Here is a 13218-nt window from a genome sequence, read left to right on the forward strand (position 1 = left end):
TCCTCCCTCCTTTGCTTTCCCGCCCCCAATCCCGATGTGGGCCAAAGGCGGGGAGGGGGGGGGGAAGGAAAAGGGAAAGGAACGAAAGCCCAAACACCCAAGCTTGACTGCTTTGCCCATTGGCTGCCAGCACGCGCCGAGGCCCGCGGGCTCCAATGGCTGAGTCGACACGCGACTGGCGCGAGGTGGGTGGGAGACGGAGGGTGGGGCGCCGAGGAGGTGTGCGTGGGGCGAAGGAGGAGGAGGTAGCAAGGGTGGGGGACCCTGGCGCGTGCCGCTTTTTAAAGGGGCGCAGCGCCCTTCGCAACCGGAGACGCCTGGTAGTGTGCGGGCAGTGTGCCTGTAGGTAGACACTTATATGTCCTGGGAGATTTCCGACTTTGTAAAAGCGCCCGCCGGGGAAGAAACGGCTCTTAGCGGCCCAGCAAGAAGGAGAAGGAGGAGGAGGAGACGGGGTCGCGAAAGGGCGCGCGGGAAAGAAAGTGTCAGGAGCGGGGCTGCAGCGGCACTTCTTGCGCCTCTGGTCGCCGCCACGCTCGCCTCCGGTCGCGATGAACCACCTGCGCGCGCCTAGTGCGCACAGTGACTGGGCCGGCAGCGGCAGGGATTTGGGCCCGCCACAGCAACAGCTGGAAGGCAACCTCCTCTTGGGAGAAGAAGCGGCGGCGGCAAGTCGAGGTGGCGCCTTCCCCTCCCCCTGGTTGGGTATTTGCTGCCCGGGCCGCCTCTCCTCATCCCCCAGGTATCTGCTTTCGGGTACACCTGAGGGAGATGAAGAGGAGGCTGAAGAGGAAGAGGAAGAGGAGGAGGAGGAAGAAGAGGAGGAGGAGTTCCTGAGGGCCGGCGCCGCCGAGCGCGGGAGCCGACGGAGTTCGAACAGTTCCTCCGGGAAGCAGCTGTGCGCGCTTCAGCAGTCGCAGCATCCCCGTCCCCACCGGAGCGGCCCTTGCAAGGCGCCGTTAGCGCCCCCGCCGCGGCTCCGCTCGCCCTGCTCCGCCGTCGGAGGCAGCCCTCTTCTCCGCCAGGGCTCCCAGGGGAACGGCGTGCAGCGGCAGAGGCGGCTGGCGGCCAACGCTCGCGAGCGGCGCCGGATGCACGGGCTGAACCACGCTTTCGACCAGCTGCGCAACGTCATCCCTTCCTTTAACAACGACAAGAAACTCTCCAAGTACGAGACACTGCAGATGGCGCAGATCTACATCAGCGCCTTAGCCGAGCTCCTGCACAGCCCGCTGCCCCCCGAGAGCGCCCCCTGCGGCAAGGGCCCTTCTCTGCCGCCCGCCGCCCAGACCTACGAGCGCGCGCCTTGCACCCCTCCAGGAGGGGGCGCGCTGCAGCCCCGGGCCCAGGTGGCGGGCCACGGCAGGACGCGTTTTTCCTTAGAATCTGCGGGGCCAGGAGGGGGCTACGAGGTGCAGCCAGAGCCGCTGCATTTCCCCTCCTTCACGGACGGCGCCATTCTGGGGCAAAAAGCCCCCTCGCCGGGCCAGCTTCTCCAGCCGGCTGGCCAGCAGCCACAAGAGCGAAGGAAAACCTCGCCGCCAGCCCACCGCAGCGACGGCGAATTCTCGCCTCGATCGCATTACAGTGACTCGGATGAGGCCAGCTAGGCGCGGGCGCCGTTGCACGGGACCAAGAGGCGGTTTCGGCTGCTCTCCTGATCTACGCTTAGCTGGACCCGAAGGGGAACGGGGATGCTGGGTAGACGGGTTGTCAGAAGAGTGTCTGGCGTTTAGAGGGCAGCAAGATCATGGCCAAAGGTAGATCAGCCCCATCAGCTTTTAAAAAGGGAGAGCCTGCGAACGAAAGAGCTTGGGGAAATTGCTGGGCGAGACTCCGGTCGCTCCGACGCAGTTTCTCTTGTCTAGAAGTAAGCATGTAAAGATTTGTCCGAGATCATTGGGAGCATCTTTGCTTTTAAGGGATTTGCTAGATTTTTAGACTTTGAATCGAAAACCATCTCCTATTATTCTGTTTTGTTTTACTGCTAAATCTGTATGAACTTCCATGCTAGAATCAATTCGTTTACCTATCAAAGACAGTGCAACGGATTTGGGAATGGAGGCTCCGGAGATCCAGTCAAAATTAAGAACTGTTTAAAAAAAAGAGTTGGTAGCTATGGCCAGACGTTCTGGAAAGTAAGTCCCCAAACAATGGACTTCCTCTTAAGAGTAATTCTTCAACCGATTGAAGACAACACATACTAGGTCTGCACAACACGATTTAGTATGCCACGTGTCTCAAGCCAGTTATGAATTATTTGGTGTTTTAACAAACATAGTTTCACAGATTGTGTGAAACCATTTGAATGACGATCTTGGAGAGGGAAGGAGGGGGTAGGGGGAGACAGAAATAGAGAGAGTGTCTCTTGGAGACAGGTCCCCATAGTTGTCTAGAAGCATTTTGCCACTGACTGCTTCCCAGAAGGAAGAGAAAGAAACTAGCCCAAAGTCACTAATCGACTTCTAAGCCTAAGGCAGGTCCAGAACTCAGATTTTCCTGCTCCCAGTACATACATACAATTTTTTTAGCCAACTAGTGCTGCAAATATTTTTCTCTCAGTGAAGTCTTAGAATCATGATATCTCCCAATTTTCTGTTGGAGAATTCCATACCAACACATTTAGGATCTATTCATGATCTTTGGGCTTAAGCCATTTTAAAATCCACTCCAAGTAAGCACAGTTGTTCAAAAATAAAAGCTAAAAAGATCCCCATCCAAGTTATAGTTGCAGTACTGTAAGGGCATGGGACCTTGAGGAAAACTCTCATGTGAGGGATTCCACTGCATTTTCTTCCTAGCATTTCACCACTTGGAAGCTGTCATGGTGGCCATCCTGATCAGCCCTGTAGACTAGTCTGAGCAGATAATATTAGATTAAGAAGGGTTGCAAGTTGACTGGGTGATGTGGTTGGCTGACAGTTTTCATATGGCCATATTAACTTCTATGGGTTGGATCCTGCCTCCTCAGTCTATCACCATGGGGCTTGCTCTGTTTTTCTTACTTCTCTTACTCTCGAGGAGAACTCTCTGACCTCCAAGCTCTGCTTATTATTCATCTGTTCATCCAAAAAGATGCCTCACTGGGACTTGGTCCTTCCACTTTTCTTTTTTAGACTTTAGACTCAATGTGGGTCAGGCTGGAATCCCTTTGGCAGGGACAACTCCTTCTGAGATAGTTGAGATAGTCTGAGATAGTTGCCTTCCTTCTTTGATCAGCTCTTCACTCCCCACCCTTCCACAGAGTCGAAAGATATCTGTCAATGAAAGGAAGAAACGCTTTCCTTGGGGGGTGGGAAGGAAGCGGAGGGAGGAGTCACAGTCCAAATTCAGACTGGAAATATTACAAGCGGGTGGAGCCTAATTGCTCTGTTTTTGTGTAATGCATGTTTAGTCCTTTGCTCCGTTAATGAAGTAAATAGAGAGAAAGGGGGAGTTATTTATATAACTTTCTTCGGAGCTGAATATTGGCTCGTAGGTGGGGTAGACCCTTCAGAATCTGCCTGGAGTGGAGATTGAAAGGGAGCTCGGCTCCCAAGAGAAAACGATGAATTCACTGCCAATTGGATTATACCAATATTGAGCACATCCATGTTTATAACGATCCTTATTAATCTCATTTGCAAACCCACCAAACAGCAAGTAGGCGCTAGAGTGAGAATAATCAGGCTTCATTTGTTGTGTCCATTTTCTACGCCTGTTTGTTCATGTTTTTTGTTAAGCTTTAAATCCTTGACATTTCTTGATTTCTGAAGGTCATGCAAGTCCTTTTCTTCCTCCCCTCCCCCTCTTTCTGTACTATTATTGTTATTGTTATTATTTGCAAAAAACTACATTAGCAAAAGCCGATTTTGTAACTTTTTTTTTTGAAAGAGAGAGAAAGAGAGATCAAATTAAAAAGAAAAACAAAATTCCAATATGATTTGTCTTGTGGTGTTTCTTTATCTGGATAGGATAACACACACACAGAGAGAGACCCACACATCATAAATTTCCAATGAATCTGCAGGGCACCAGATTGGCAAAGGCTAATATGAGGAAACTGAGATCTGAGTATCCTGTGCATATTTTAACTCTGGAATATGTGGTGTTGTGCTCATTAAATTTGTTTCAGATTGCAGCCTTGCTTCCTTGTAAATCCAACAGTATGTTCAATGGGATACTAATAGCTATGTGAATAAGAGATACAGAATTCACATCCCTTGTAACTTCTTACAGTTTAATAATAATTACTACTACTACATCAGGAACAATGCTATTACAAGAATAGGGATAGTCTCTGCAATTTGCCACATTAAAAAAAGTATTTGATATAGGTACACACAAAGACATTTCCACATCCATTCCTTGCATGAAGAGAAATACTATCATCCAGTAGAGTTTCCAGGTTGGTGGAATTGAGTATGTCTACTTTAACGAAGAGAAGGACAAGGGGGGACATGATAGCAGTATTCCAATATCTCAGGGGCTGCCACAAAGAAGAGGGAATCAAGCTATTTTCCAAAGCGCCTGAAAGCAGAACAAGAAGAACGGGTGGAAACTAATCAAGGAGAGAAGCAACCTAGAACTAAGGAGAAACTTCTTGAGAGTTAGAACAATTAATCAGTGGAACAACCTGCCTCCAGAAGCGGTGAATGCTCCAATACTGGAAGTTTTTAAGAAGACACTGGACAGCCATTTGTCCAAAATGGTATAGGGTTTCCTGCCTGAGCAGGGGGTTGGACTAGATGACCTCCAAGGTCCCTTCCAACTTTACTACTACTATTATTATTATAGAACAAGCCAAAAGTCTTGTGTCAGGAACATTTTAAAATTAAATATATTTTCTGATGTGCTTAGGAACGTCTCAATCCCTTTCATCCAACCAATGCTACTGAATTTGACAAGTTCTATGACACAGCTGCCTGACACTGGATGAGCCCTGGAATGGCTTCTGATTCTCCTTTGTCACCCCAGCCCATCCTCCATGTTGCAGCATGGGACAACTAAGTTAGAAATAGGAATAGGAAAGAACTTCCACCATGAAGCACTTCACCCAAGCAGAGAGGTTGGGTCTAAATCTCCTGCTAAGCCAGTATTCCTTAACAACTTTAGCAACTTTGTGAAGTGTGAACTTCAACTCACAGAATCTCTTAGCCAAGCATGGAATCCTGATATTTGAAGTCCACACACCTTAAAAGTTTCCAGGGTTGAAAAACTCTTGTGATAAGGCATAGATATGGCATGTTGAGTGAATCTAGTCATGGTGATTATGCTGTCAAGCAGGGTTTTGCAATCCATAATTTTAATGATGCTGATTTCACTGGTTCTCCTGCCAGAGAACAGGAAACATGTTCCACCATCTCCAAGCACCATGCTTTGATTGTATGATTTTACATTTATAGGAGATCCTGTCTTGGAACCCCCTTACTGAAAAGTCTCTGGCTGAAGCAAGATCTCTGGCTGTTCTTTTAAAAGAATTTTGTCTAACTGAAAATCAACTGATTGAGCAATAACTTTGTAAGAACAACTCTGGCTTCAGAAGAGTATTCCAAACAAATCTAAAAAAAAAAAAAAAATCAAATTACAGGTAGTCCTTGACTTACAACAATTCATTTAGTGACTTTCGAAGTTACAACAGCACTGAAAAAAGGGACTTTTTTCACATTTACAGCTGTTGCAGGATCCCCATGATCATGTGATCAAAATTCAGACACTTGGCAGTTGACTCATATTTGTGATAGCTGCACTGTCCCAGGATCATGTGATCACCTTTTGCTACCTTCTGACAAGCAAATGAGCAATGGGAAAGCCAGATTCACTTAACGACCATGTTATAACTTAACAACTGCATTCACTTAACAACTGTGGCAGAAAAGGTCATAAAATGAAGCAAAACTCACTTAACTGTCTCAGCAACAGAAAGTTTGGGCTCAGTTGTGGTTGTAAGTCCAGAACTACCTGTATCTGAGAAACTAGAAAACATGCCTGCTTCAATATAATGGCATTTATTTCTCCAGGAAACAAGAAATGCTATAAATGCCATCTCCTTCATCCACCCTTAACTGCATCTGAAAGAAGATCAAGGATCTTTTATTTTATCATAAGTAATAGATTAGTTATTTAAGACTCAGAGCCTGAAACCAAATTTCTTCCTATAATAAATTATGGAAAGACTCAATGTGTCTCTCTCAAGACAAGGCTTATTCTATATGAAGGGGGTTTAGGTCAGAAGCATTCCAAGAGGAAGAGGAAAAGGGAAAGGAGGAGGAGGAGGAGAAGGAGGAGGAGAAACAAAGTTTTACTGATCACTGTCTTCTTACAGTTAAGCACTAAGAAAAAAGGAGTGATTGTCATTTTAGTCAACCAATTAAGTCAAGCAAAGCATTAGCTTGACCAAGCAAGGTTATATTCCATTAGGAATAACTACTACTTACCATAAAAGGCAACAACAGCAAAGAAGTCTTAACACTGAACCTCATTATCTTTAATGCCAAGCAGCCTGTGATCCCATGCATATTTAATAGAAATAAAATGAAGTGAATCCAATAGATTTACTTCTGGGCAAATGTGCATCATAGCCCTGTGTGGATAATATTTTCTTTTTTAAATTGTATTTTACCAGTATGAGTCCTACTGAAGAAGGAAAGCTAGCAAACTTGAGTTGTGCTGGAAGAGAAATACAGCAAGATAATGGAAGACAGTCTCTTTTATTCACAATACATTATTGTCACTAGAGCTGGCCTCAGGACCTGTCAACACAGAGGGACACCAAATTGAGAGCCACCTCCTTTGTTGTTTCAATTCAGCAGATCTATCATGCCTTTATGAAACAAATAGGGCACCATCTGAGAAGCCAATCTAAACCTTACAATTTATAGTGATTCATTCAAGGCCATTGACCAGTCTGATGCCGCCCTACATATTATAATTCCTAGTAAGGGAACTTTCTTCCAGGCAAAAGCAAGATTAAGCTGTATTGCAAAATAATCTAAATGAACAGGTTGCTCTTGAAGGTGCTCTCATTCACAGAACACTTGGACCTCTGCTTAATTTCATAAGCACCACATATAGATGCTCCACTAATTCTTCTGAGATGATATGGTTAGAGTTGGACTGCCATAGGCTTCATTCCAAGTGCTGCTTGTCTTTGCCTAATAGAGACCTGTGCCAACTGGAATACCTGCACTTCATATCTCTTTATAAAGATTGCCATCTTTTCTTTGAAGCTAAGCATGGTTGCTCAGGGATGGCTGTTTGTGAGAACAGACCCAGCAGGATGGTGATTAGGCTCTGCCTGCAGTATTTCCTGCCTCCTGTGCATTTTACACCAATCTGATACTCAGAAATGGAAGAGATTCCCAAGACAGCTGTCTGTCTGTGTACCTGCATGCCTGCTTACCATTCATCTATTATTCAACTTTTATAGCCATTCAATTCAACCAAGTGGTTCCATGTACAAGGGCAGTAGATACACCCAAGGTGCTTTAATATTTGCTGGCTTGAGGTGAGGTGGGTTAACATGGCTAGTATATCTTTAATGTGTGTTGAAGTCGGCAGTCCTGGGGCTATTCCAGTTTAATCAATTTTCAATTTTATAATCAAGCCTGTTAAATCCTAATGGGGAGCCAGTGTTCCAAAGAGAAATCCCATTATCATAATAAACACGATGACTGATAAGATTTAATCTCTCTTGCCATTTCTGAATTCAAAGGACACTTTTTCTCTCTTCTTCACAACACCCCCTACTACGAGAATGGGTTCTATTGCTTGCTTGAGTGGGATTGGAACCGGCTCTCTCTACATCCCTTTTGTTAGGCTTCCAATCGGTGTAAACACTAACCCTGGTGCCCGGGGTTAGTGATTCTCCAGTACTGAGAAAGTAGGACGATCCCAGTCGTTGCCGCGATGTCCGGTTCACTGAGTTCACCCAGCATCCCCCCCCCCCACGCCTAGGCGCGTCCGATTTCCGTAAGGCCTCGTGTGAACGCAGACGGCAGGCCCCTTTTCTTCCTGCTGGCACCTGATCCCGCTGCCCTCTTTGGGCTTCTCCCTCAACCCTCCGACTACAGCAGGTCGTTAAGCCAGCGCTCTGCGGCCGCTTCTTCGTGTCCCCCGGGAATCAAGGGAGGCGCTTCTTAAGCGGCCCTGCGAGGCGGCGGCCGGCCTTGGGACAAGGAAGCGAGCAGGTGCGAGCGAGGGTCACTTTCCCTGGCCTTTCGATAACCTGCGGCGCGGCCGGGTTCGGCGGGCCAGAGATAGCTAGCAGTCCCTGTCGTGTTATTTGAGCCTCCCGGCCCGGCCTCCAGCGACCCAGCCCGAAGCACAGCCCGTCCGCCCCAGGCTTTGTTGACCGAGCTGGTGGCACCGGGACCTTCCTTGCAGAGGTGAAAAGTTCAGCAGGGCGGGCGCGTAGCTTGCTGGGAGACGGCGAGCTCCTTTTTCCCCGCGCACCTCCCGAACTCATCCGCGCGGCGCCATTGAGAAAGTTCGGTCCTCGATCTTCTAAGCCTGCCCAGTTCAGGCCAGTCCAGTCCAGCTCAGCTCGCATCGGGAGCCCTCTGGCCGCCCAGGTCCCTAAAAAACTCGCGCGGGCATCCAGCCCAGTCAAGTGGGAGGAAAATCCCACTGGAGACAAGTGGGCTTTCGCACCCACAAGGATCAACTGTGCCATCCTTTGCGGGGGATCTCCTCTAGCCGCTAGTGCACACCTGGCGCGATGGCTATAATACTGATCGTCTGGAGGGCAAACGCTTGGGAAAGTACAGGTAGCCCTCGACTTACAACAGATGGTTTAGTGACCATCTGAAGTTACAAGGGCACTGGAAAAAGTGACTTATGGCCATTTTTTCACACTTAAGACCGTTGCGGCATCTCCGTGGTCACGTGCTTTACATCCAGAGGCTTGGCAACTGGGTTCATATTTATGACGGTCGGTCGCAGTGTCCTGGGGTCGCGTGATCCCCTTCTGTGACCTTTTGACAAGCAAAGTTGAGGGGGAAGCCAGATTCACTTAACCAGGTTACTAATTTAATAACTGCAATGTTAATGACTTAACCGCTGTGGCAAAAAAAGTCGTAAAATGGGGCACAACTCACTTAGCAAGTTTCTCACTTAGCCACATAAACTCTGGGATCAATTGTGGTCATAACCCGAGGACTACCCGTACCGATTTGCAGTCTGAAGCTCTCTTTCACCAAATTGGAAATCAGTGACTAGTTTATACTTTTTTCTCTTGCCTTCTCTTCTTTATCCCCGTAACACTTTTCCCAAAACACTTAGGCTGCAGTCATTGCCTCTTTCTCTCCCCCAATTATCACTCAGGTCCAACTGATCTCGTCCTACTTTTCCCCCAGCTGGCTTTCCAGGGCCAAGTATTCGGGGAGGGGACCGATATACCACTTAACCCCTCCGACTATAAAACGTCAGTTTTAAATGCTTTTGATTTCAACAGAAGACTTAAGGGTCTTCAAACTTGGCCTTTTTATGACTTGTGGACTTTAACTCCCAGAATTCCTGAGCCAGCATGGCTGGCTCAGGAATTCTGGGAGTTAAAGTCCACAAGTCACAAAAGGGCCAAGTTTGAAGACCCTTGCCTTAAGACCTCATCTTTTTAGCATAACCTCTTCCATTCAAGTTAATTTCTGTTGCTTTCAAGAAACCACGCCCTCCCTCGCATAGAGTAGCATCGTTGGACACCCTGAACTTTGAGGAAGACCGCTTTAGACCTTCGCACGGACTGCTTTCGCGGCTAGGAGGGAAAAGTCCTGCCGCTTTTCCCTGGCGGGGCACAAGCGAGTAGCGCGTGTCTGTTCGGGTTTTCTCCGGAAGGCGCATTTTGGGTCAACTTACAGTATTCATGAGATGGTCCAGCCAACGTCGCAGAATTGGTGTAAAATAAGGTTGGGAGAAGGGGGTGCTCTTCCCCCGCCCTCCCTCCCCCCCACCCTCCCTCCATCAACCAGGGCAACCCGGGGGAAATAAATAACGGAGCAGGGCAAAGAATGGAACAAAACAGTTTAACCTCATGCAGGATTGCAGAGTCACGGGCCAAATTCTGAGCGCGGGATAGGGAGGAGGAAAAGATCGTGCGCTTAATTAAACCCCCCAAATTCAGCGGGTACCCTTCGCCGCGTCGCCTTCGCCTAACAACGGCTTGTCAACCCCCCCCTCTCCCCCTCCCCGCCGCGCGCCCAGCTCTCCCTCTCGTTCACCATTAACAAGCTGCACCGCCGAGCTGCAGGTTGCTTTAATCTCATTAATATTTTGGAAACGTGAATATTGAGCGTCGGAGGCTGCTCATTCGCCATATGCCGGGCCACTCCTGCTAGGGTGGCTGGTTCTTTTCTCTCCGTTATTAGCAATTAGCTTTCTACCTTCCCCAAGTCAGCGCCAAGTATCCAAGAGACTGGGAGGCGCAGGAATCAGGTCGGGGTGTGCCTGCGCGCGCCAAGCCTGCTTAATAGCTCGGCCAGCAAACAAAAGCGAGGGCCCGGCGTGCCTTTTCAGAAGTGCCTCCAAACCGCATCAGCTGGGAAGCAGCATCCTTTGGAATCAATGGGACGGGACCCTGGGGGGAGAAAGGGGAGAGAGAGAGAGAGAGAGAAAGGAGGGGGCCCGGTGATAAAAGATACAGCAGATCTTTGGCACCGTCTGTTTAATTTTAGCTGTTAGATAGTCGTCCTGATCGCACGGGATGAAAAATCGCAGTGGTTTTAAGGAAGGCGTTTGGAGCGCCGAGAAAGTCTGACTCGCCTTCCACTCCTGGATGTTTTAGATCCCCACCCACCCGCCCACTCATGCTAGATCCAGTGTCTGGGTTCCCACAACACGCGGAGACCGTTATATTGTATTCTCTAATGTCTTGCATGTAACTAGCCGTTGTGTTTGTACATTTTGTACATCACATAACTTAAGAAAAAAAAAACCCTGGATGGTTTTACAAGACTGCTTATCCAGCCAACCATAATCGAAAACGCGTCTTTAAAACGGGAAAATACAGATCAGAGTAGAAAACGTTACAAACGTTAGATCTAAGTAAACGCATGGCTTTGCTTTTCGAACGATGTTTAATTCGATAAACTATAGTTAAGCAAATAGTGCCTTAGCCACTATGTGAAAACGGTCTTTGCAATGGCATAGTTTGAGGGAAAAGGGCAACGAAAACCGAAGTTCAAGCCTCCGCTTCAGCAGGAACCTCATTGGGCGGAGCCATTATCTCTGTGTCCAAACTACCTCATAGGATTGTTGTGAAGGTAAAATGAGGGGAGATGTCATGATGTGCCGCTTGAGTTCTTAGAAGAAAGGAAGGCAAAGTGTAAAGGTAGATAACATAAATGAACCCACCAATCCATACAGGCACCGTCCCTTAATGTGGCTGGACTGAACTTTTCAAGCACCATTTTTTGTAGATGCCCGCCCAGACGCTAGTTTGGCTCAGCCCAATTACTTTAATCTTTGGTAATTAAACATGTGTGGAATCGGCTCCACTCTGAAACGCAATCCCACACTATTCCTTAGGATAGGGCAGAAGGGCATGTTCACGCACGCGTTTTATCCTTCGTGAACAAGTTTACAGAGGTTGCCCGGTTGTTTCCTGTGTTGTTTAAATCGGCGTCTCACTTTCCAGTCGACGAAGCCCACCGTGTTTACGGAGATGTTAACATTTGGCTGAGCGGAACTGATGCATTGGAGTGTGGCATGAACTGGGGGGAGCCTTTATTTGTGTGAAACCCACGCTGCTCTTATCGATCCGGGCACGTTTCTGCAGTTTCTAGCCAAAGGAGAGGAAGGGAGACTGGGGGCTCTGAATGGGATCTTCGTTGGTGGGGAACGATTGAAAAATTCTGGATTCTTTCGGGGGATTTTCTGCTTTTCTTTCAGTCGTTGATCTGGACCAACCATTAAAAAGGATTAGCGCTAGGAAAAAAATATTTCTATTTCATGCAGTTCAAACCTTTAAGAACGATTCTACAGCAGTATTTGAATTAAAATTATTTCTGGCTAGCAAATTAAAGTGATTCCTTGTGCTTAGGAATGGACAGAGAGTATTTAGACCACCAATGATATTATTTGTAGCTCAGGTTGAAATGAAGGGTCCTTGATGCTCTCTGATGCTCTCTGAACATGGTTGCTTCCTTGCAGATGTTTCATTAGCCAAAGTTGGTAACATCATCAGTGCTAGTCTCATCCTCAGACTATCACTGATGTTACCTAGTTTAGATAGGTATCAAGGTTTACACAGAGAATTAACCTAGATTTTTAAAAATGGTTTATCAGAAAAACCACAGTCATAACATTCACAGTCAAATGCATCCAAACTTTATTGAGAATGTTTGAATATGGCCATTTTGGTATGTGATTCATGCATTATTGCTTGCCACCACATATGGCTCTAGCCCAGGGGTTCTCAACCTTGGCAACTTTAAGACTTGTGGACTTCAACTCCCAAAATTCCTCAGTCAGCAAAGCTGGCTGAGGAATTCTGGGAGTTGAAGTCCGAAGTCTTAAAGTTGCCAAGGTTGAGAACCCCTGCTCTAGCCCATTCTACCTTCTTCAATAAAGTTCAGTTAAAATAAACCATGCCTTAATTAACTTCTACAAAGCACTTTATACATGCTAAGGGGTTAATCTGCTCTGTAATGAAGCAACCTAGATACCTGTCTTAGTCTGAAGGCCATCCTCTTGTTGCACATGTAGGCATTAAGCTGTTAGCCTTCCTTCTCCACCAGTAAGTTCACAACGTGACTTTTCTCTCTTTAAGCTTATTCTATTTAATACTTCACTGTTTTTCTGATCATAAAAATGTGAAGGACCCTGAGATATTGGGCTTTTCCTGGGACAGATGGAATACAAATGCAATAAATTAGCTCCAATTTATTCATCCCTTAGGAAAATGACAGAGTGAAATGCTCCATTTTAGACTGCAGGAAGAGATCTGAATTTTGGATATGCCCCATCTGCAGGCACAAAAAGGGGAATAAGGACTAGGCCAACACAATCTTTCTCCTTGGTTGTTAAGACCCAATATAAAGGGGTTTTTTAAATTAAATTAAATTAAAATATCTGGAAGATTCAAAGGATTGAAGATTGAATTAGTCCAATCCATGGACATTGTCCTCCTGTCTTCTTTTTGCTATTTGGGCAGGCTTAATTTTAAAGAATATGAGCAAGTTGCCCATTCTAGAGGATAACACTCAGTTCTTCATCTACATCTAGAAATGTACACATATCAATCAC

General features: G+C 46.9%; 1 protein-coding gene across 1 annotated transcript; it reads left to right on the forward strand.

Moving 5' to 3' along the window:
• The first annotated feature begins 246 nt into the window (after positions 1-246).
• Positions 247-3834, forward strand: ATOH1 (atonal bHLH transcription factor 1). Its single transcript, XM_039332171.1, has one exon. It carries the CDS (start codon positions 552-554, stop codon positions 1608-1610), a length of 1059 nt encoding a protein of 352 aa, XP_039188105.1. The 5' UTR covers positions 247-551; the 3' UTR covers positions 1611-3834.
• Positions 3835-13218: the final 9384 nt, after the last annotated feature.

The sequence above is a fragment of the Crotalus tigris genome, unplaced genomic scaffold (genome assembly GCF_016545835.1).
Source record: "Crotalus tigris isolate CLP2741 ecotype Arizona unplaced genomic scaffold, ASM1654583v1 scf7180000024451.546054, whole genome shotgun sequence".
In the NCBI taxonomy this organism is placed as follows: Eukaryota; Metazoa; Chordata; class Lepidosauria; order Squamata; family Viperidae; genus Crotalus; species Crotalus tigris.

Coding starts and splice junctions, on each gene's coding strand:
- ATOH1 (XM_039332171.1), top strand. CDS start 552: ATGAACCACCTGCGCGCGCCTAGTGCGCACAGTGACTGGGCCGGCAGC.